The sequence below is a fragment of the Taudactylus pleione genome, unplaced genomic scaffold, assembly GCF_031769625.1.
Source record: "Taudactylus pleione unplaced genomic scaffold, aTauple2 ptg000927l, whole genome shotgun sequence".
Lineage (NCBI taxonomy): Eukaryota > Metazoa > Chordata > Amphibia > Anura > Myobatrachidae > Taudactylus > Taudactylus pleione.
The window spans coordinates 398,483-420,543 of NW_028285328.1; the positions used below are offsets into that span (position 1 = coordinate 398,483).

Consider the following 22,061-nt stretch of genomic DNA (forward strand, 5'->3'; position numbering starts at 1 on the left):
GACAGGGGCAGTGACATGATGTGAGGAGGGGAATGGAGGCAGCAGGAAGCCACAGACTGAGAGTTATATAGTGGGAGGAGCAGGGTCCCCAGCAGCACAGAGTATATCAGGAGATGAGGGATGTGTTAGTGAGGACAGGGCTGCATGTGACAGGGGCAGTGACATGATGTGAGGAGGGGAATGGAGGCAGCAGGAAGTCACATACTGAGAGTTATATAGTGGGAGGAGCAGGGTCCCCAGCAGCACAGAGTATATCAGGAGATGAGTGATGTGTTAGTGAGGACAGGGCTGCATGTGACAGGGGCAGTGACATGATGTGAGTAGGGGAATGGGGGCAGCAGGAAGTCACAGACTGAGAGTTATATAGTGGGAGGAGCAGGGTCCCCAGCAGCACAGAGTATATCAGGAGATGAGGGATGTGTCAGTGAGGACAGGGCTGCATGTGACAGGGGCAGTGACATGATGTGAGGAGGGGAATGGAGGCAGCAGGAAGTCACAGGCTGAGAGTTATATAGTGGGAGGAGCAGGGTCCCCAGCAGCACAGAGTATATCAGGAAATGCTTAATTTTATTTAAAACTTGCAACATAAAATATATTAATAAATACATAAAATAGAATAAATATACATAACCAAAAAAACATAGGTAATCATAATATTGCATCATATTAAATCCCCACAAAAAAACAAATACAAACTACTGAACCTACCACCTATATACAATCCACTCCCTCCAAGGGAAAACTAAGCAAGGATTTAAAGATACCCCTAAACTATCTACATCACATACTATCCTATCACCCTTCACCACTATCTAACACCTACAGGTAGATGTATGCAAACCTTTCCATAGGAAAAAAAAAACAACATCAAAAATCTACGGGGGAATGAAAGGAAAAAAACAAAAAAAAAAAAAGTTAGCTGGACATAGAAAAGACTGTCTACCACCCACTCAAGGGGGCTTCAACTAGCCCCACCAAGTAGACCAGCAGACAGTATCCAGCCTTTTCTTATCCAGATCCATCATCCTATTCACCTCTTCTAGAATTAAACCCACCACCTCTTCACAAGGGAGGACCTTTCTCCTTATGGTAACATGACACCGTGCATTCCATGTGTAAAATCTAACCACTAAATTGACTAAATAAATTGTGTTCAAATTAAATGCACCGTACATTCTGACTGCCCCATAAGCCCACTCAGGGTAACTGAGACCCGAAAGGCACGGGATACCAGTGGCCCTTGATACCTCCTCATAAACTTCTACATTAAAGGGGCACTCAAGCAGTAAATGGTCCATCGTCTCCTCCACCTCTGGACACTCCTCCCATGGGCAACCACGATCACTGGCATTCATTCCATCTGAGGTTGCCGCCAACATAAAGCTTTCCATGAAATGAGAGCCCGGCAATATCTTTAAACTTCTGCGGTATCCTCTGGGAATTTAACAGAGTTAACCCGTCCGAAGCGACATTACCCGGGCAGTCCCTCAGTGACAGCGGGACATGAAAGTCAGTCTGCAAAATTCTCTTCCCCAACTCCCTTATGGAAAAGTTTTTCACTTCACCCACTTCCACATCATATGGCCTTATCACCTTCAAGCTCTGGATGACGTAGATCGGGAGGTAACCATGCCGAATCCGAAAGCTTCTCACTTGGCCTCCCTCTATGCACAAACTGAGGAAGGGAGACACCCACAAACTAAAGCCCTCTACCCACCAAGGGGGAGCATCTAAAAACATACTCCCAACGTTCAGTTTTAAAAAGGCTGTTACAAAAAAGACGGCAGGGTTTACCATGTCTAACCCCCGTCTTTCCTCAGTCTGTAGGTGATGCCCTCTTGACTATATTGATCCTATTTCCCCACAACAGCAGGAAGAACAAGGAATTCAATATCGACCACATAGATTGAGGCAGAAAGCACACGTAATTGACATAAAGAAAATATAGGAATCAGAAAAGTTTTGCACAGGTCAACCTTTTCCCTCAAAGATAACTTCCATCTTTTCCAGCTCTCTACCTTCCTGGCTGCACCCTCCAGCTTTTTATCCCTATTTAGGGAGGCATAATCACCATGATAAAATCTGATGCCTAGAATTCTGAGTTGCTGACTGCCCTGAGGGAAGCTGTCCGGAAGGCAGAACTCATCACCTACCTCCCCCCATCCAGAAAACTTCACACTTCTGACGATTTACCCTGGAGCACGAGGCCTCAGAGTATTCACAGATGAGATGTTCCACATCACGAGGACAGAACCACCGTGACGTCATCTGCATAGGCCACCACCTTCAGTGGGGACTCTGGGCCCAGCTGCACCCCCCCCCCCACGGTTCCACTCTCTACCCTTCTGATGAAGGGATCGACTGTGAAAACATATAGGAGGGGACAACCCTGATGGACACCTAACCCCACACCAAATGTGGGACCCACCCAACCGTTCACAAGTGAGAAGCTTTCGGCCAGATGATAAATAGTCTGCAACCAATTCACCACCCGCTCTGAAAGACCATACCAGTTCAGTAAGGCCCAAAGGTACTCATGGTTTACTCTGTCAAAGGCCTTAGACTGATCCAATGCCAGTAGGTACTTTCCCCACTTCTCAGCCCTGCACCGCTCAATGGCCTCCCGGACACCAAAGACAGCACCAAAGGTGCTACGACCCTTCCCCGTGCAGTACTTTTGAAAAAATCTTCCTGTCCATATTAAGAAGGGCTATGGGGCGCCAGTTCTCAATACGAGATGGGTCCTTTCCTTTGGACAGTAAAATGAGAGCAGATAACCTCATGGAAGGAGGGAGAATTCCCTCATTCAGGCTCTCATTAAACACTTCCACTAGGTGGGGAATTAAGATGTCTGAAAAGGTTTTATAAAACTCAGATGTTAACCAATCTGGCCCTGGTGCTTTTGGGGGTGTAACACCTCTATAGTTTTCCTAACTTCCTCCGCCGTTATAACACTCTCCAAAGAGTCAAGAGACACAACCTGAGGATTCAGACCTGGTGGCCCCTTCAGAAATTCCTCCATCCTCTCTCTGACAAGTGAGTGCTCAGTCAAAAGATTAGAATAAGACACAATGACGTCCAGAATACCCTTCTTATCAATACGAAGAACACCCTGTCCGTCTACCAGTCCTCTGATATGTTTGGCTTCCTACAGTTCTGGTAAGGATCAGGTAAGCGGTACGTTCTGTAATCCCTCTCCAGAACCACTGATGCCAGCCGGTTATACTGAAACGCCTTCATCTGTGCCCTCACCCGGGAGTTATTCCCACACTATCCCTCCTCAGAGATCAAGAAATCTAATTTATTTTTCAGTCTATGGTAGGCATTCTGCTTTATTAAGTTTTTCTTAGTTATGAGCCCACGGAATAACTTACAGATTCTCATTTTTATCACCTCCAACCACTCGGATCTACTCCAACCAGCCTCCAGCAGTGTCCCCTCAGATTCAAAGAAGACCCTGAAGGACTGCCTAACCCTCTCTTCCTTTAGAAGCTCCGGGTTGAAACACCAAAGGCCCCGGACTTTCTGAGGGGTCTCTGAGGCATTCAAAGTTACTAAGAGAAAACCGTGGTCGGAGAACTCCACCAACCTCACCCCTAGGGATGAGGTTTTAGAAGGCTCCTTAACAAAAAAACTATCTATTCTAGACCTATGGCTACCACTAAAATAAGTTAAACCCGTGAGGTCAGGGGAGTGACGAATATGCACGCAACCAGACCAGCCTAAGCATACTAACTAAAAAATGGGAATCAGGGCCCCGAGGTCTCCTTGAACCTCCCCTGTCCTTTGGCCTAAGAACGGCATTAAAATCACCACCAAAGATAACCTGCTGAGCAGTAAGAAAGGCTTTATCTCCATAAAGAGACATTTCCTATCCCAGGACGTCTGTGGCCCATAAACATTGATCAATCTTAGGTCCTGTCCCTTCATGTTGACATCCAAAATCATACATCTATCTGCTTGCAATTCTATAACCTTGTGCACAGTTACCATGTCAGTGAAAAGGACTGCCACCCCACCGTACGGCTTGGCCGTAAGAGACCAGTAAGAGAGACCCCTCCTCCATTTGCTCTTTACTTTGTGGAGGAGATCCAATTTACTAATCCTAGTCTCTTGCAAAACAAAACAAAACATCAACCGTTTTGAAAAAATCAAGGGCCAACATAGGAGCACGTTCGGAAACTACGGAAGCCACATTAATAGCATGTGTTAAGGCTATATGACAGGGCAATGTGTGACTAGCGTGTTAGGGCTCTATGACAGGGCAGCGTGAGACCAGCGTGTTGTGACAGGGCAGCGTGTGACCAGCGTGTTAAGGCTCTATGACAGGGCAGCGTGTGACCAGCGTGTTAAGGCTCTATGACAGGGCAGCGTGTGACCAGCGTGTTAAGGCTCTATGACAGGGCAGCGTGTGACCAGCGTGTTAAGGCTCTATGACAGGGCAGCGTGTGACCAGCGTGTTAAGGCTCTATGACAGGGCAGCGTGTGACCAGCGTGTTAAGGCTCTGTGACAGGGCAGCGTGTGACCAGCGTGTTAAGCTCTGTGACAGGGCACCGTGTGACCAGCGTGTTAAGGCTCTGTGACAGGGCAGCGTGTGACCAGCGTGTTAGGGCTCTGGGACAGGGCAGCGTGTGACCAGCGTGTTAGGGCTCTGTGACAGAGCAGCGTGTGACCAGCGTATTAAGCTCTGTGACAGGGCACCGTGTGACCAGCGTGTTAAGGCTCTATGACAGGGCAGCGTGTGACCAGCGTGTTAAGGCTCTATGACAGGGCACCGTGTGACCAGCGTGTTAAGGCTCTATGACAGGGCAGCGTGTGACCAGCGTGTTAAGGCTCTATGACAGGGCAGCGTGTGACCAGCGTGTTAAGGCTCTATGACAGGGCAGCGTGTGACCAGCGTGTTGTGACTGGGCAGCGTGTGACCAGCGTGTTAAGGCTCTATGACAGGGCAGCGTGTGAACAGCGTGTTAAGGCTCTGTGACAGGGCAGCGTGTGACCAGCGTGTTAAGGCTCTGTGACAGGGCAGCGTGTGACCAGCGTGTTAAGCTCTGTGACAGGGCAGCGTGTGACCAGCGTGTTAAGGCTCTATGACAGGGCAGCGTGTGACCAGCGTGTTAAGGCTCTATGACAGGGCAGCGTGTGACCAGCGTGTTAAGGCTCTGTGACAGGGCAGCGTGTGACCAGCGTGTTAAGCTCTGTGACAGGGCACCGTGTGACCAGCGTGTTAAGGCTCTATGACAGGGCAGCGTGTGACCAGCGTGTTAAGGCTCTATGACAGGGCAGCGTGTGACCAGCGTGTTAAGGCTCTGTGACAGGGCAGCGTGTGACCAGCGTATTAAGGCTCTGTGACAGGGCACCGTGTGACCAGCGTGTTAAGGCTCTGTGACAGGGCAGCGTGTGACCAGCGTGTTAAGGCTCTGTGACAGGGCAGCGTGTGACCAGCGTGTTAGGGCTCTGGGACAGGGCAGCGTGTGACCAGCGTGTTAGGGCTCTGTGACAGAGCAGCGTGTGACCAGCGTATTAAGCTCTGTGACAGGGCACCGTGTGACCAGCGTGTTAAGGCTCTATGACAGGGCAGCGTGTGACCAGCGTGTTAAGGCTCTATGACAGGGCACCGTGTGACCAGCGTGTTAAGGCTCTATGACAGGGCAGCGTGTGACCAGCGTGTTAAGGCTCTATGACAGGGCAGCGTGTGACCAGCGTGTTAAGGCTCTATGACAGGGCAGCGTGTGACCAGCGTGTTGTGACTGGGCAGCGTGTGACCAGCGTGTTAAGGCTCTATGACAGGGCAGCGTGTGACCAGCGTGTTAAGGCTCTGTGACAGGGCAGCGTGTGACCAGCGTGTTAAGGCTCTGTGACAGGGCAGCGTGTGACCAGCGTGTTAAGCTCTGTGACAGGGCAGCGTGTGACCAGCGTGTTAAGGCTCTATGACAGGGCAGCGTGTGACCAGCGTGTTGTGACAGGGCAGCGTGTGACCAGCGTGTTAAGGCTCTATGACAGGGCAGCGTGTGACCAGCGTGTTAAGGCTCTGTGACAGGGCAGCGTGTGACCAGCGTGTTAAGCTCTGTGACAGGGCACCGTGTGACCAGCGTGTTAAGGCTCTATGACAGGGCAGCGTGTGACCAGCGTGTTAAGGCTCTATGACAGGGCAGCGTGTGACCAGCGTGTTAAGGCTCTATGACAGGGCAGCGTGTGACCAGCGTGTTGTGACAGGGCAGCGTGTGACCAGCGTGTTAAGGCTCTATGACAGGGCAGCGTGTGACCAGCGTGTTAAGGCTCTATGATAGGGCAATGTGTGACCAGCATGTTAAGGCTCTGAGACAGGGCAGCGTATGACCAGCGTGTTAAGGCTCTGAGACAGGGCAGCGTGTGACCAGCGTGTTAAGGCTCTATGACAGGGCAGCGTGTGACCAGCGTGTTAAGGCTCTATGACAGGGCATTATGTGACCAGCGTGTTAAGGCTCTATGACAGGGCAGCGTGTGACCAGCGTGTTAAGGCTCTATGACAGGGCAGCGTGTGACCAGCGTGTTAGGGCTCTGTGACAGGGCAGCGTGTGACCAGCGTGTTAAGGCTCTGTGACAGGGCAGCGTGTGACCAGCGTGTTAAGGCTATGTGACAGGGCAGCGTGTGACCAGCGTGTTAAGGCTCTGTGACAGGGCAGCGTGTTACGGCTCTGTGACAGGGCAGCGTGTGACCAGCGTGTTAAGGCTCTATGACAGGGCATTATGTGACCAGCGTGTTAAGGCTCTATGACAGGGCAGCGTGTGACCAGCGTGTTAAGGCTCTGTGACAGGGCAGCGTGTGACCAGCGTGTTAGGGCTCTGTGACAGGGCAGCGTGTGACCAGCGTGTTAAGGCTCTGTGACAGGGCAGCGTGTGACCAGCGTGTTAAGGCTATGTGACAGGGCAGCGTGTGACCAGCGTGTTAAGGCTCTGTGACAGGGCAGCGTGTGACCAGCGTGTTAAGGCTCTATGACAGGGCAGCGTGTGACCAGCGTGTTAAGGCTCTGTGACAGGGCAGCGTGTGACCAGCGTGTTAAGGCTCTGTGACAGGGCAGCGTGTGACCAGCGTGTTAAGGCTCTATGACAGGGCAGCGTGTGACCAGCGTGTTAAGGCTCTATGACAGGACAGCGTGTGACCAGCGTGTTGTGACAGGGCAGCGTGTGACCAGCGTGTTAAGGTTCTATGACAGGGCAGCGTGTGACCAGCGTGTTAAGGCTCTATGACAGGGCAATGTGTGACCAGCGTGTTAAGGCTCTGAGACAGGGCAGCGTGTGACCAGCGTGTTAAGGCTCTGAGACAGGGCAGCGTGTGACCAGCGTGTTAAGGCTCTGTGACAGGGCAGCGTGTGACCAGCGTGTTAAGGCTCTATGACAGGGCAGCGTGTGACCAGCGTGTTAAGGCTCTATGACAGGGCATTATGTGACCAGCGTGTTATGGCTCTATGACAGGGCAGCGTGTGACCAGCGTGTTAAGGCTCTGACAGGGCAATGTGTGACCAGCGTGTTAAGGCTCTATGACAGGGCAGCGTGTGACCAGCGTGTTAAGGCTCTGTGTCAGGGCAGCGTGTGACCAGCGTCTTAGGGCTCTGTGACAGGGCAGCGTGTGACCAGCGTGTTAAGGCTCTGACAGGGCAATGTGTGACTAGCGTGTTAAGGCTCTATGACAGGGCAGCGTGTCACCAGCGTGTTAAGGCTCTGACAGGGCAATGTGTGACCAGCGTGTTAAGGCTCTATGACAGGGCAGCGTGTGACCAGCGTGTGACCAGCGTGTTAAGGCTCTATGACAGGGCAGCGTGTGACCAGCGTGTTAAGGCTCTATGACAGGGCAGCGTGTGACCAGCGTGTTAAGGCTCTATGACAGGGCAGCGTGTGACCAGCGTGTTAAGGCTCTATGACAGGGCAGCGTGTGACCAGCGTGTTAAGGCTTTATGACAGGGCAGCGTGTGACCAGCGTGTTAAGGCTATATGACAGGGCAGCGTGTGACCAGCGTGTTAAGGCTCTATGACAGGGCAGCGTGTGACCAGCGTGTTAAGGCTCTATGACAGGGCAGCGTGTGACCAGCGTGTTAAGGCTCTGTGACAGGGCAGCGTGTGACCAGCGTGTTAAGGCTCTGTGACAAGGCAATGTGTGACCAGCGTGTTAAGGCTCTGTGACAGGGCAGCGTGTGACCAGCATATTAAGGCTCTGTGACAGGGCAGCGTGTGACCAGCGTGTTAAGGCTCTGTGACAGGGCAGCGTGTGACCAGCGTGTTAAGGCTCTGTGACAGGGCAGCGTGTGACCAGCGTGTTAGGGCTCTGTGACAGGGCAGCGTGTGACCAGCGTGTTAGGGCTCTGTGACAGGGCAGCGTGTGACCAGCGTATTAAGCTCTGTGACAGGGCACCGTGTGACCAGCGTGTTAAGGCTCTATGACAGGGCAGCGTGTGACCAGCGTGTTAAGGCTCTATGACAGGGCAGCGTGTGACCAGCGTGTTAAGGCTCTATGACAGGGCAGCGTGTGACCAGCGTGTTGTGACTGGGCAGCGTGTGACCAGCGTGTTAAGGCTCTATGACAGGGCAGCGTGTGAACAGCGTGTTAAGGCTCTGTGACAGGGCAGCGTGTGACCAGCGTGTTGTGACTGGGCAGCGTGTGACCAGCGTGTTAAGGCTCTGTGACAGGGCAGCGTGTGACCAGCGTGTTAGGGCTCTGTGACAGGGCAGCGTGTGACCAGCGTGTTAGGGCTCTGTGACAGGGCAGCGTGTGACCAGCGTGTTAAGGCTCTATGACAGGGCAGCGTGTGACCAGCGTGTTAAGGCTCTATGACAGGGCAGCGTGTGACCAGCGTGTTGTGACAGGGCAGCGTGTGACCAGCGTGTTAAGGTTCTATGACAGGGCAGCGTGTGACCAGCTTGTTAAGGCTCTATGATAGGGCAATGTGTGACCAGCGTGTTAAGGCTCTGAGACAGGGAAGCGTGTGACCAGCGTGTTAAGGCTCTGTGACAGGGCAGCGTGTGACCAGCGTGTTAAGGCTCTATGACAGGGCAGCGTGTGACCAGCGTGTTAAGGCTCTATGACAGGGCATTATGTGACCAGCGTGTTAAGGCTCTATGACAGGGCAGCGTGTGACCAGCGTGTTAAGGCTCTGTGACAGGGCAGCGTGTGACCAGCGTGTTAGGGCTCTGTGACAGGGCAGCGTGTGACCAGCGTGTTAAGGCTCTGTGACAGGGCAGCGTGTGACCAGCGTGTTAAGGCTCTGTGACAGGGCAGCGTGTGACCAGCGTGTTAAGGCTATGTGACAGGGCAGCGTGTGACCAGCGTGTTAAGGCTCTGTGACAGGGCAGCGTGTGACCAGCGTGTTAAGGCTCTGTGACAGGGCATTATGTGACCAGCGTGTTAAGGCTATGTGACAGGGCAGCGTGTGACCAGCGTGTTAAGGCTCTGTGACAGGGCAGCATGTGACCAGCGTGTTAAGGCTCTGTGACAGGGCAGCGTGTGACCAGCGTGTTAAGGCTCTATGACAGGGCAGCGTGTGACCAGCGTGTTAAGGCTCTATGACAGGGCAGCGTGTGACCAGCGTGTTAAGGCTCTATGACAGGGCAGCGTGTGACCAGCGTGTTAAGGCTCTATGACAGGGCAGCGTGTGACCAGCGTGTTAAGGCTCTATGACAGGGCAGCGTGTGACCAGCGTGTTAGGGCTCTGTGACAGGGCAGCGTGTGACCAGCGTGTTAAGGCTCTGTGACAGGGCAGCGTGTGACCAGCGTGTTAAGGCTATGTGACAGGGCAGCGTGTGACCAGCGTGTTAAGGCTCTGTGACAGGGCAGCGTGTGACCAGCGTGTTAAGGCTCTGTGACAGGGCAGCGTGTGACCAGCGTGTTAAGGCTCTGTGACAGGGCAGCGTGTGACCAGCGTGTTAAGGCTCTGTGACAGGGCAGCGTGTGAAGGCTCTGTGACAGGGCAGCGTGTGACCAGCGTGTTAAGGCTCTGTGACAGGGCAGCGTGTGACCAGCGTGTTAAGGCTCTATGACAGGGCAGCGTGTGACCAGCGTGTTAAGGCTCTATGACAGGACAGCGTGTGACCAGCGTGTTGTGACAGGGCAGCGTGTGACCAGCGTGTTAAGGCTCTATGACAGGGCAGCGTGTGACCAGCGTGTTAAGGCTCTATGACAGGGCAATGTGTGACCAGCGTGTTAAGGCTCTGAGACAGGGCAGCGTGTGACCAGCGTGTTAAGGCTCTGAGACAGGGCAGCGTGTGACCAGCGTGTTAAGGCTCTGTGACAGGGCAGCATGTGACCAGCGTGTTAAGGCTCTATGACAGGGCAGCGTGTGACCAGCGTGTTAAGGCTCTATGACAGGGCATTATGTGACCAGCGTGTTAAGGCTCTATGACAGGGCAGCGTGTGACCAGCGTGTTAAGGCTCTATGACAGGGCAGCGTGTGACCAGCGTGTTAGGGCTCTGTGACAGGGCAGCGTGTGACCAGCGTGTTAAGGCTCTGTGACAGGGCAGCGTGTGACCAGCGTGTTAAGGCTATGTGACAGGGCAGCGTGTGACCAGCGTGTTAAGGCTCTGTGACAGGGCAGCGTGTGACCAGCGTGTTAAGGCTCTGTGACAGGGTAGCGTGTGACCAGCGTGTTAAGGCTCTGTGACAGGGCAGCGTGTGACCAGCGTGTTAAGGCTCTGTGACAGGGCAGCGTGTGACCAGCGTGTTAAGGCTCTATGACAGGGCAGCGTGTGACCAGCGTGTTAAGGCTCTATGACAGGGCAGCGTGTGACCAGCGTGTTAAGGCTCTGTGACAGGGCAGCGTGTGACCAGCGTGTTAAGGCTCTGTGACAGGGCAGCGTGTGACCAGCGTGTTAAGGCTCTATGACAGGGCAGCGTGTGACCAGCGTGTTAAGGCTCTATGACAGGGCAGCGTGTGACCAGCGTGTTAAGGCTCTGTGACAGGGCATTATGTGACCAGCGAGTTAAGGCTCTGTGACAGGGCATTATGTGACCAGCGTGTTAAGGCTCTATGACAGGGCATTATGTGACCAGCGTGTTAAGGCTCTGTGACAGGGCAGCGTGTGACCAGCGTGTTAAGGCTCTGTGACAGGGCAGCGTGTGACCAGCGTGTTAAGGCTCTATGACAGGGCAGCGTGTGACCAGCGTGTTAAGGCTCTGTGACAGGGCAGCGTGTGACCAGCGTGTTAAGGCTCTGTGACAGGGCAGCGTGTGACCAGCGTGTTAAGGCTCTGTGACAGGGCAGCGTGTGACCAGCGTGTTAAGGCTCTATGACAGGGCAGCGTGTGACCAGCGTGTTAAGGCTCTGTGACAGGGCATTATGTGACCAGCGTGTTAAGGCTCTGTGACAGGGCATTATGTGACCAGCGTGTTAAGGCTCTGTGACAGGGCATTATGTGACCAGCGTGTTAAGGCTCTGTGACAGGGCAGCGTGTGACCAGGGTGTTAAGGCTCTATGACAGGGCAGCTTGTGACCAGCGTGTTAGGGCTCTGTGACAGGGCAGCGTGTGACCAGCGTGTTAAGGCTCTATGACATGGCAATGTGTGACCAGCGTGTTAAGGCTCTACGACAGGGCAGCGTGTGACCAGGGTGTTAAGGCTCTATGACAGGGCAGCGTGTGACTAGCGTGTTAAGGCTCTGTGACAGGGCAGCGTGTGACCAGCGTGTTAGGGCTCTGTGACAGGGCAGCGTGTGACCAGCGTGTTAAGGCTCTATGACAGGGCATTATGTGACTAGCGTGTTAGGGCTCTATGACAGGGCAGCGTGTGACCAGCGTGTTAAGGCTCTATGACAGGGCATTATGTGACTAGCGTGTTAGGGCTCTATGACAGGGCAGCGTGTGACCAGCGTGTTTCTCTGACACTTCACAGAGATTTTAATGCTTTTCAGATGACTCTGAAGTGGACGTTTAATGCTCTGCCAGCTGGCACGTCACCATAGACACTGATCACAGTGAGATTAGCTGGTAATAGTGCCCAGTGGCTGGAGGAAGGCATGAAAGGCCTCGCTCCCAGTGGGATACTCACAGCTGCACCTTACACAGATCAAACACTACAGTCACCTGTACAACGCACAGACGGACGCCGGTTATTAAGGCAAGCACAGCTACAATCATCCCAGGATAGGGCGTAATCACTCTCCTGATCCCTTTGCTCTAAACAGGGGAGCTGGCAGGTGCACACAGAAAACACTGACCGCGCACATTACTACGCTATAACCCCATTTATTAATAAAGTTACAGAACAGGAAACGTACAATGTATGAAAAACAAGCTGTGTGTACTGGGGTTGTGCTGCACGTGTGCGAGACCTTGGTGCTTTTCCGCTGTATACGCAGGGCGGACTTTCACGCTCTATGGTCCAACAGCGTGTGCAAACTAAGATGTGCGCATATCACGCAGCGGCTGTGTGATAATAGGCTGTGTGATAATAGGCTAATGCTGCAGGAGGCATCTTGTGTAAGACGCCTCCTGCCAGCTTCTGTGATGTGCTGCAGCATCCCGGAACGCAGCATCAAATCATCTGCGTGACCAGACAGGCGGCTGCCGGCTCCGTATTCTGGGATGCTGCCTGTCGCAGCCCCAAACGCCAGGAGAATGTCAGTCATGCTGCGGCATTTGGGGCACTGCGTGCGACTTTGCAGCGCAGATCTGAAGGCGTATATAAGCCATCGTGTTTACGTACATACCCGAGTCAGGCAACAGGTGCGCAGCACAATGTATGTATGTTACACCTGACAGCGCAGGAACATGGCTGACACACACAGGTCTCTATAATGTCCTCGGGAATGGACAGGTTATTATTATTCTCATGGGTACTGGCTCAGGCCACAGGTAACGTGTGTACAGGAATAAGAGCTGAAGGAATTTATAGCTTTATATGTTCTCGGTATAGTAACGCATACTAGCAGGTAATTACATACTGGCTAAATGAGGCTGCGTTAGGGGATTTACACCGTAACCTCCAATGGCGCAGGGGCCGATATGAATGACATATATTCTCTGTACAACGCAGCATAATTTGGTAGCGCTCTATAAATAAACAATAACACCACGATGGAACTGCGCGACCATAAGCGCTTACCTCAGACCATTCAGACATCTCCCACTGCGGCCCACACGCTGGATTTCGGCAGATCTTCTTCTCGTCCGGTTTGGTGACATCCGTAGAATCGCACAAGTCGCTGTACACGGAACTGTCAAACCCGGGAGAGATCATTTTCCAGCACCGTACAATACGGAACTGATAGCCCTCGCCGCAGGTCCGCGAACACTCGCTCCAGCTGCTGGTCTCCCACCTAGAATAGAGCTAATCTGGATCAGCGTGACTGGGGCGTCAGTACCGATTCCCAGGTACAATGGGGTCACAACCCACCCGTTAATAGCAAATATCTACAGTTACAGCGGGGTTACCACGAGTTCTGCACTTTTATAAGATCAAAACCACTAAAATATTTAAACTGACCTGGGGTGGAATTGAAGAGAGTAAACTCTGTCAGTATCTGCATTAATGACAATACAGTAATAGTACATAATGCAATCTGTCCCGCGTGTTATCATGCCTTTCCTGACAGCGGACATGTTTATGAGCAAGTGTTGGAGCCTCTAGAACTTACGTCATGGAATGAAACGCAGATACAAGGGGCAGCGCAGCGAATAGTAAAACCTCACAGGCGCTAGCGATTACTTAGCATTTTAATACATAAACCAGAGTGAACAATAAATTGCGCTGCTTGTTCTGATTTGAGGTATTCTGACCCATAACAGCACTAGTTTGGCCTCTGATATTATTTTGTGATGGGAAGAAATCCAGCATCACACATGAATGTGTAACTGAGCGCAGAGGAGACTCAGGGTAGTGTCCCCTAGACCTGGTGATGTACAGAGTCACAGCCAGGCGTCCGTCACTAAGGGACTCTGCACTTCTGGCTTTATAGATGTAGGGATGGTATTTTTGGCCGTTGTGAGGTCGGTCCCGGAACGTTGCAGCCTGTGTAATCTGAATATTAGTATTTACTACAGAGTGTACCTTGGCTGACATTCCCGCCCAGCACAGAACTCGTGTACGGGCTCAGGACGGGTCAACGCGTCACAGTTTGAGTCGTCCACTTCCACGCCGTCGTATCGCACACACATCGCATAAATGGACATCACTCCTGTCAGCGGGAGACAAAACAAAGGTTATATGGGATTAAACACACACATTACCGTAATCACTATACCTATTTTGGTTCCCATATTTGAACTGCACGTGTCCCCTACACGGAGTGCATGCAGCCCATTAATTCACTAGTCATATCACAGAGGCATAAGGCACTTAGGGTCTCATGCCTCAGTGATGTCACTAGTTCCTAGTGAAGAGATAGGCGGATTATTGCCGCAGGTTTGTCTGTGCTGTGTCCCCCTCACCGATGCTTCCTGCTGGCAGAATGAAGTGGGGAGTCACACAGCATCCGAAAAGGGGGGGGGGGGGGGGAGAGAGAGAGAGAGACACACCAGGGATGCAGAATCAGCACAGGAGAGAGAGATAGAGAGAGAGAGAGAGAGAGAGAGAGAGAAAGAGAGACACCAGGGATGCAGAATCAGCACAGGAGAGAGAGAGAGAGAGAGAGAGAGAGAGAGAGAGAGAGAGACACCAGGGATGCAGAATCAGCACAGGAGAGAGAGAGAGAGACACCAGGGATGCAGAATCAGCACAGGAGAGAGAGCGAGAGAGAGAGAGAGAGAGAGAGAGAGAGAGAGAGACACCAGGGCTACTGGTCTCCTGATATAACATAAGCGCACACACAGAGAGAGATGTAAAGACACAGACAGGCCAAGCTTTGTGGAACTCCTGAGGTTAGAGCAGTGGCAGCAGATTTATCATCTTATCTTTTAACCAAGTTTCTAAACATTTATTTTGAATTCAAATATAGTTTTTGGCCCCGTTGTGCAGTTACAGGACGACATTCAGGATAACGCACATACAGTAGACTAGATTCCACATCATACAAAAGAGCCACTTACTGTATATACAGCAAGAGAAAAGTACTGCACGTGAATAGACCGCACAGACTCGGCCTGAGTTACTGCCTGTCTTGGTGACACGCCATGCCCTCTGTGACTCCGACACGCCATGCCCTCCGTGGCTCCGGCAAGCCATGCCCTCCGTGGCTCCGGCAAGCCATGCCCTCCGTGGCTCCGGCAAGCCATGCCCTCCGTGGCTCCGGCAAGCCATGCCCTCCGTGGCTCCGGCAAGCCATGCCCTCCGTGGCTCCGGCAAGCCATGCCCTCCGTGGCTCCGGCAAGCCATGCCCTCCGTGGCTCCGGCAAGCCATGCCCTCCGTGGCTCCGGCAAGCCATGCCCTCCGTGGCTCCGGCAAGCCATGCCCTCCGTGGCTCCGACAAGCCATGCACTCCGTGGCTCCGACAAGCCATGCACTCCTTGGCTCCGACAAGCCATGCACTCCGTGGCTCCGACAAGCCATGCACTCTGTGACTCTGACAAGCCATGCACTCTGCGTATGCACAACCGGTGTCAGCACTTGCAGCCCTTTGCGCGGGTAGAGTTGGATGAGGCCATTAATGTACAATACAGAGGCATCAGGCAGACGCTAGCTAAACAGAAAGACAAGACAAGCTAATTGTTGAAACGCGTTGGGGGCGTCTCAGCGGCGTTGACATAGAGCACTCCCGGCATATACCAGAGACACTGGACATCGAGTGTATCTCATCCCGTGGAGACCCTTCGTGTCGCCGAGCAAGGCTTCATCTGTAATCAGGCTGTGTGACACAAGGTGCAGTACGACGCACCGGACCCGGCGCACCTGCACAACCACCTGTGGCAGCAGGGGCGTATGCAACAGGGGGAGTGGGCGGAGCAGGGGCGTATGCAAGAGGGCGAGTGGGCGGAGCAGGGGCGTATGCAACAAGGGGAGTGCGGGGAGCAGGGGCGTATGCAACTGGGGGAGTGGGCGGAGCAGGGGCGTAGGCAACAGGGGGAGCAGAGGCATATGCAACAGGGAGAGTGGGGGGAGCAGGGGCGTATGCAACAGGGGGAGTGGAGGGAGCAAGGGCGTATGCAACAGGGGGAGCAGGGGCATATGCAACAGGGGGAGTGGGGCGAGCAGGGGCGTATGCAGCAGGGGGAGTGGGGGGAGCAGGGGCGTATGCAACTGGGGGAGTGGGGGGAGCAGGGGCGTATGCAACAGGGGGAGTGGGGCATATGCAACAGGGGGAGTGGGGGGAGCAGGGGCTTAGCCAACAGGGGGAGTGGGGGGAGTGGGGCATAGGCAACAGGAGGAGTAGGGGGGGAGCAGGGGCATAGGCAACAGGGAGCAGGGGCATATGCAACAGGGGGAGTAGGGGGAGCAGGGGCATATGCAACAGGGGGAGTGGGGGGAGCAGGGCCGTAGGCAACAGGGGGAGTGGGGGGAGCAGGGGCAGAGGCAACAGGGAGCAGGGGCATATGCAAAAGGGGGAGTAGGGGGAGCAGGGGCATATGCAACAGGGGGAGTGGGCGGAGCAGGGGCGTATGCAACAGGGGGAGTGGGCGGAGCAGGGGCGTATGCAACAGGGGGAGTGGGCGGAGCAGGGGCATATGCAACTGGTGGAGTGGGCGGAGCAGGGGCGTAGGCAACAGGGGGAGCAGGGGCATATGCAACAGGGAGAGTGGGGGGAGCATGGGCGTATGCAACAGGGGGAGTGGGGGGGAGCAAGGGCGTATGCAACAGGGGGAGCAGGGGCATATGCAACAGGGGGAGTGGGGGGAGCAGGGGCGTATGCAACTGGGGGAGTGGGGGGAGCAGGGGCGTATGCAACAGGGGGAGCAGGGGCATATGCAACAGGGGGAGTGGGGCATATGCAACAGGGGGAGTGGGGGGAGCAGGGGCTTAGCCAACAGGGGGAGAGGGGGGAGCAGGGGCGTAGGCAACAGGGGGAGTGGGGGGAGCAGGGCATATGCAAAAGGGGGAGTGGGGGGAGCAGGGGCATAGGCAACAGGGGGAGTGGGGGGAGCAGGGGCATAGGCAACAGGGAGCAGGGGCATATGCAACAGGGGGAGTAGGGGGAGCAGAGGCATATGCAACAGGGGGAGTGGGGGGAGCGGGGCATATGCAACAGGGGGAGGGGGGGGAGCAGGGGCGTATGCAACAAGGGGAGAGGGGGCAGCAGGGGCATAGGCAACGGGGAGCAGGGGCATATGCAACAGGGGGAGTGGGGGGAGCAGGGGCGTAGGCAACAGGGGAGTGGGGGGAGCAGGAGCGTAGGCAACGGGGGAGCAGTGCATATGCAATGGGGGGAGTGGGGGGAGCAGGGGCGTATGCAACAGAGGGAGTGGGGGGAGCAGGGGCGTAGGCAACAGGGGGAGTGGGGGCATATGCAACGGGGGGAGTGGGGGAGCAGGGGCGTACACAACTGGGGCAGTGGGGGGTGCAGGGGCGTACACAACAGGGGGTGGGGGGAGCAGGGGCATATGCAACAGGGGGAGTGGGGGGAGCAGGGGCATATGCAACAGGGGGAGTGGGGGGAGCAGGGGCATATGCAACAGGGGGAGTGGGGGGAGCAGGGGCATAGGTAACAGAGGGAGTGGGGGAGCAGGGGCATAGGCAACAGGGAGCAGGGGCATATGCAACAGGGGGAGTAGGGGGAGCAGAGGCATATGCAACAGGGGGAGTGGGGGGAGCAGGGGCGTAGGCAATAGGGGGAATGGGGGGTGCGGGGCATATGCAACAGGGGGAGTGGGGGGAGCAGGGGCATATGCAACAGGGGGAGAGGGGGGAGTAGGGGCATATGCAACAGGGGGAGTGGGGGGAGCAGGGGCATATGCAACGGGGGGAGTGGGGGCGTACGCAACAGGGGGAGTGGGGGGAGCAGGGGCGTATGCAACAAGGGGAGTGGGGGCAGCAGGGGCGTATGCAACAAGGGGAGTGGGGGCAGCAGGGGCGTATGCAACTGGGGGAGTGGGGGGAGCAGGGGCATATGCAACAGGGGGAGTGGGGGGAGCAGGGGCATATGCAACAGGGGGAGTGGGGGGAGCAGGGGCATATGCAACAGGGGGAGAGGGGGGAGTAGGGGCATATGCAACAGGGGGAGTGGGAGGAGCAGGGGCATATGCAACGGGGGGAGTGGGGGCGTACGCAACAGGGGGAGTGGGGGGAGCAGGAGCGTAGGCAACAGGGGGAGTGGGGGGAGCAGGGCAAATGCAAAGGGGGAGTGGGGAGAGCAGGGGTGTATGCAACGAGGGGAGCAGGGGCATATGCAACAGGGAGAGGGGGGAGCAGGGGCGTAGGCAACAGGGGGAGTAGGGGGCGTAGGCAACAGGGAGAGTGGGGAAAGGAGGGGCGTAGGCAACACGGGGAGAGGGGGAAGCAGGGCATATGCAACGGGGAGTGGGGGGAGCAGGGGTATATGCAACACGGGGAGCGGGGCATACACAACAAGGGTAGTGGGGCATACGCAACGGGGGGAGTGGGGCATACGCAACGGGGGGAGTGGGGGTATATGCAACTGGGGGAGTGGGGGGAGCAGGGGCATACGGAACAGGGGGAGTGGGCGGAGCAGGGGCATATGCAACAGGGAGTGGGGGGAGCAGGGGCGTAGGCAACAGGGGGAGTAGGGGCGTAGGCAACAGGGGGAGTGGGGGGAGCAGGGGCGTATGCAACAGGGGGAGTGGGGGGAGCAGGGGCGTAGGCAACAGGGGGAGTGGGGGGAGCAGGGGCGTAGGCAACTGGGGGGAGCAGGGGCGTATGCAACAGGGGGAGTGGGGCATATGCAACAGGGGGAGTGGGGTGAGCAGGGGCTTAACCAACAGGGGGAGTGGGGGGAGCAGGGGCGTAGGCAACAGGGGGAGTGGGGGGAGCGGGGCATAGGCAACAGGGGGAGTGGGGGGAGCAGGGGCATATGCAACAGGGGGAGTGGGGGGAGCAGGGGCGTAGGCAACAGGGGGAGTGGGGGGAGCGGGGCATATGCAACAGGGGGAGAGGGGGGAGCAGGGGCATAGGCAACAGGGAGCAGGGGCATATGCAACAGGGGGAGTAGGGGGAGCAGGGGCGTAGGCAACAGGGGGAGTGGGGGGAGCGGGGCATATGCAACAGGGGGAGTGGGGGGAGCAGAGGCATAGGCAACAGGGAGCAGGGGCATATGCAACAGGGGGAGTAGGGGGAGCAGGGGCATATGCAACAGGGGGAGTAGGGGGAGCAGGGGCATATGCAACAGGGGGAGTGGGGGGAGCAGGGGCGTATGCAACAGGGGGAGTGGGCGGAGCAGGGTCGTATGCAACAGGAAGAGTGGGGGGAGCAGGGGCGTATGCAACAGGGAGAGTGGGGGGAGCAGGGGCGTATGCAACTGGGGGAGTGGGGGGAGCAGGGGCGTATGCAACAGGGGGAGCAGGGGCATATGCAACAGGGGGAGTGGGGGGAGCAGGGGCGTAGGCAACAGGGGGAGTGGGGGGAGCGGGGCATATGCAACAGGGGGAGCAGGGGCATAGGCAACAGGGAGCAGGGACATATGCAACAGGGGGAGTGGGGGGAGCAGGGGCGTATGCAACGAGGGGAGTGGTGGGAGCAGGGGCGTATGCAACAGGGGGAGTGGGGGGAGCAGGGGCGTATGCAACAGGGGGAGTGGGGGGAGCAGGGGCGTATGCAACAAGGGGAGTGGGGGTAGCAGGGGCGTATGCAACTGGGGGAGTGGGTGGAGCAGGGGCGTAGGCAACAGGGGGAGCAGGGGCATATGCAACAGGGAGAGTGGGGGGAGCAGGGGCGTATGCAATAGGGGGAGCAAGGGCGTATGCAACAGGGGGAGCGGGGGGAGCAAGGGCGTATGCAACAGGGGGAGCAGGGGCATATGCAACAGGGGGAGTGGGGGGAGCAGGGGCATATGCAACGGGGGGAGTGGGGGGAGCGGGGGCGTATGCAACATGGGGAGTGGGGGGAGCAGGGGCGTAGGCAACAGGGAGTGGGGGGAGCAGGGGAGTAGGCAACAGGGGGAGTAGGGGGCGTAGGCAACAGGGAGAGTGGGGGAAGCAGGGGCGTAGGCAACACGGGGAGTGGGGGGAGCAGGGCATATGCAACGGGGAGTGGGGGGAGCAGGGGTATATGCAACACGGGGAGTGGGGGGAGCGGGGCATACGCAACAAGGGGAGTGGGGCATTCGCAACGGGGGGAGGGGGGGGAGCGGGGCATACGCAACGGGGGGAGTGGGGGCATATGCAACTGGGGGAGTGGGGGGAGCAGGGGCATACGGAACAGGGGGAGTGGGCGGAGCAGGGGCATATGCAACAGGGAGTGGGGGGAGCAGGGACGTAGGCAACAGGGGGAGTAGGAGCGTAGGCAACAGGGGGAGTGGGGGAAGCAGGGGCGTAGGCAACAGGGGGAGTGGGGGGAGCAGGGGATATGCAACAGGGGGAGTGGGGGGAGCAGGGGCATATGCAACACGGGGAGTGGGGGGAGCAGGGCATACGCAACAAGGGGAGTGGGGGGAGCGGGGCATACGCAACGGGGGGAGTGGAGGTATATGCAACTGGGGGAGTGGGGGGAGCAGGGGCATATGCAACAGGGGGAGTGGGGGGAGCAGGGGCGTAGGCAACAGGGGGAGTGGGGGGAGCAGGGGCATATGCAACTGGGGGATTGGGGGGAGCAGGGGCGTATGCAACCGGGGGAGTGGGGCATATGCAACAGGGGGAGTGGGGGGAGCAGGGGCATATGCAACAGGGGGAGTAGGGGGAGCAGAGGCATATGCAACAGGGGGAGTGGGGGGAGCAGGGGCGTAGGCAACAGGGGGAGTGGGGGGAGCGGGGCATAGGCAACAGGGGGAGTGGGGAGAGCAGGGGCGTAGGCAACAGGGGGAGTGGGGGAAGCAGGGGCATAGGCAACAGGGAGCAGGGGCATATGCAACAGGGGGAGTAGGGGGAGCAGGGGCATATGCAACAGGGGGAGTGGGGGGAGCAGGGGCGTAGGCAACAGGGGGAGTGGGGGGAGCGGGACATATGCAACAGGGGGAGTGGGGGAAGCAGGGGCATAGGCAACAGGGAGCAGGGGCATATGCAACAGGGGGAGTGGGGGGAGCAGGGGCGTATGCAACAAGGGGAGAGGTGGGAGCAGGGGCGTATGCAACAGGGGGAGTGGGCGGAGCAGGGGCGTATGCAAGAGGGGGAGTGGGCGGAGCAGGGGCGTCTGCAACAAGGGGAGCAGGGGCATATGCAACAGGGGGAGCAGGGGCATATGCAACAGGGGGAGTGGGGCATATGCAACAGGGGGAGTGGGGCATATGCAACAGGGGGAGTGGGGCATATGCAACAGGGGGAGTGGGGGGAGCAGGGGCGTAGGCAACAGGGGGAGTGGGGGGAGCAGGGCATATGCAAAAGGGGGAGTGGGGGGAGCAGGGGCATAGGTAACAGAGGGAGTGGGGGAGCAGGGGCATAGGCAACAGGGAGCAGGGGCATATGCCACAGGGGGAGTAGGGGGAGCAGAGGCATATGCAACAGGGGGAGTGGGGGGAGCAGGGGCGTAGGCAATAGGGGGAATGGGGGGTGCGGGGCATATGCAACAGGGGGAGTGGGGGGAGCAGGGGCATATGCAACAGGGGGAGAGGGGGGAGTAGGGGCATATGCAACAGGGGGAGTGGGGGGAGCAGGGGCATATGCAACGGGGGGAGTGGGGGCGTACGCAACAGGGGGAGTGGGGGGAGCAGGGGCGTATGCAACAAGGGGAGTGGGGGCAGCAGGGGCGTATGCAACAAGGGGAGTGGGGGCAGCAGGGGCGTATGCAACTGGGGGAGTGGGGGGAGCAGGGGCATATGCAACAGGGGGAGTGGGGGGAGCAGGGGCATATGCAACAGGGGGAGTGGGGGGAGCAGGGGCATATGCAACAGGGGGAGTGGGGGGAGCAGGGGCATATGCAACAGGGGGAGTGGGGGGAGCAGGGGCATATGCAACAGGGGGAGAGGGGGGAGTAGGGGCATATGCAACAGGAGGAGTGGGGGGAGCAGGGGCATATGCAACGGGGGGAGTGGGGGCGTACGCAACAGGGGGAGTGGGGGGAGCAGGAGCGTAGGCAACAGGGGGAGTGGGGGGAGCAGGGCAAATGCAAAGGGGGAGTGGGG

At 56.8% G+C, this 22,061-nt stretch overlaps 2 protein-coding genes across 4 annotated transcripts in view; both read right to left on the reverse strand.

Annotated features, from left to right (window-relative positions):
* The window catches only part of ADAMTSL2 (ADAMTS like 2), a 166,469-nt gene that overhangs the window by 15,373 nt on the left and 129,035 nt on the right, over positions 1 to 22,061 (reverse strand). For all 3 annotated transcript variants that reach the window (XM_088459683.1, XM_088459681.1, XM_088459682.1), the window contains exons 13-14: positions 14,014 to 14,140; positions 13,069 to 13,282 (exon numbers count right to left, since the gene is read on the reverse strand). In XM_088459683.1, the coding sequence (XP_088315809.1) occupies positions 13,069 to 13,282; positions 14,014 to 14,140 (341 nt within the window). The remainder of the gene's footprint in view (positions 1 to 13,068; positions 13,283 to 14,013; positions 14,141 to 22,061) is intronic.
* LOC148473361 (uncharacterized) lies at positions 15,502 to 21,821 on the reverse strand. Its single transcript, XM_088459708.1, has 4 exons — positions 21,508 to 21,821; positions 20,453 to 20,480; positions 17,813 to 18,038; positions 15,502 to 15,581 (listed from the first exon to the last, which is right to left on the reverse strand). Exons 1-4 carry the CDS (start codon positions 21,819 to 21,821, stop codon positions 15,502 to 15,504), a joined length of 648 nt encoding a protein of 215 aa, XP_088315834.1.

What these genes read in the sequence shown, in the direction of transcription:
- LOC148473361 (XM_088459708.1), bottom strand. Translation starts at nt 21,821, where the DNA reads ATGCCCCTGCTCCCCCCACTCCCCCTGTTGCATATGCCCCTGCTCCCC. An exon ending in CTGCTCCCCCCACTCCCCCT is followed by an intron (nt 20,481 to 21,507) that starts GTTGCATATGCC and finishes CCACTCCCCCAG; the next exon opens with TTGCATATACCTCCACTCCC. An exon ending in CCCCCCACTCCCCCTGTTGC is followed by an intron (nt 15,582 to 17,812) that starts GTACGCCCCCAC and finishes CTTTCTGTTTAG; the next exon opens with CTAGCGTCTGCCTGATGCCT.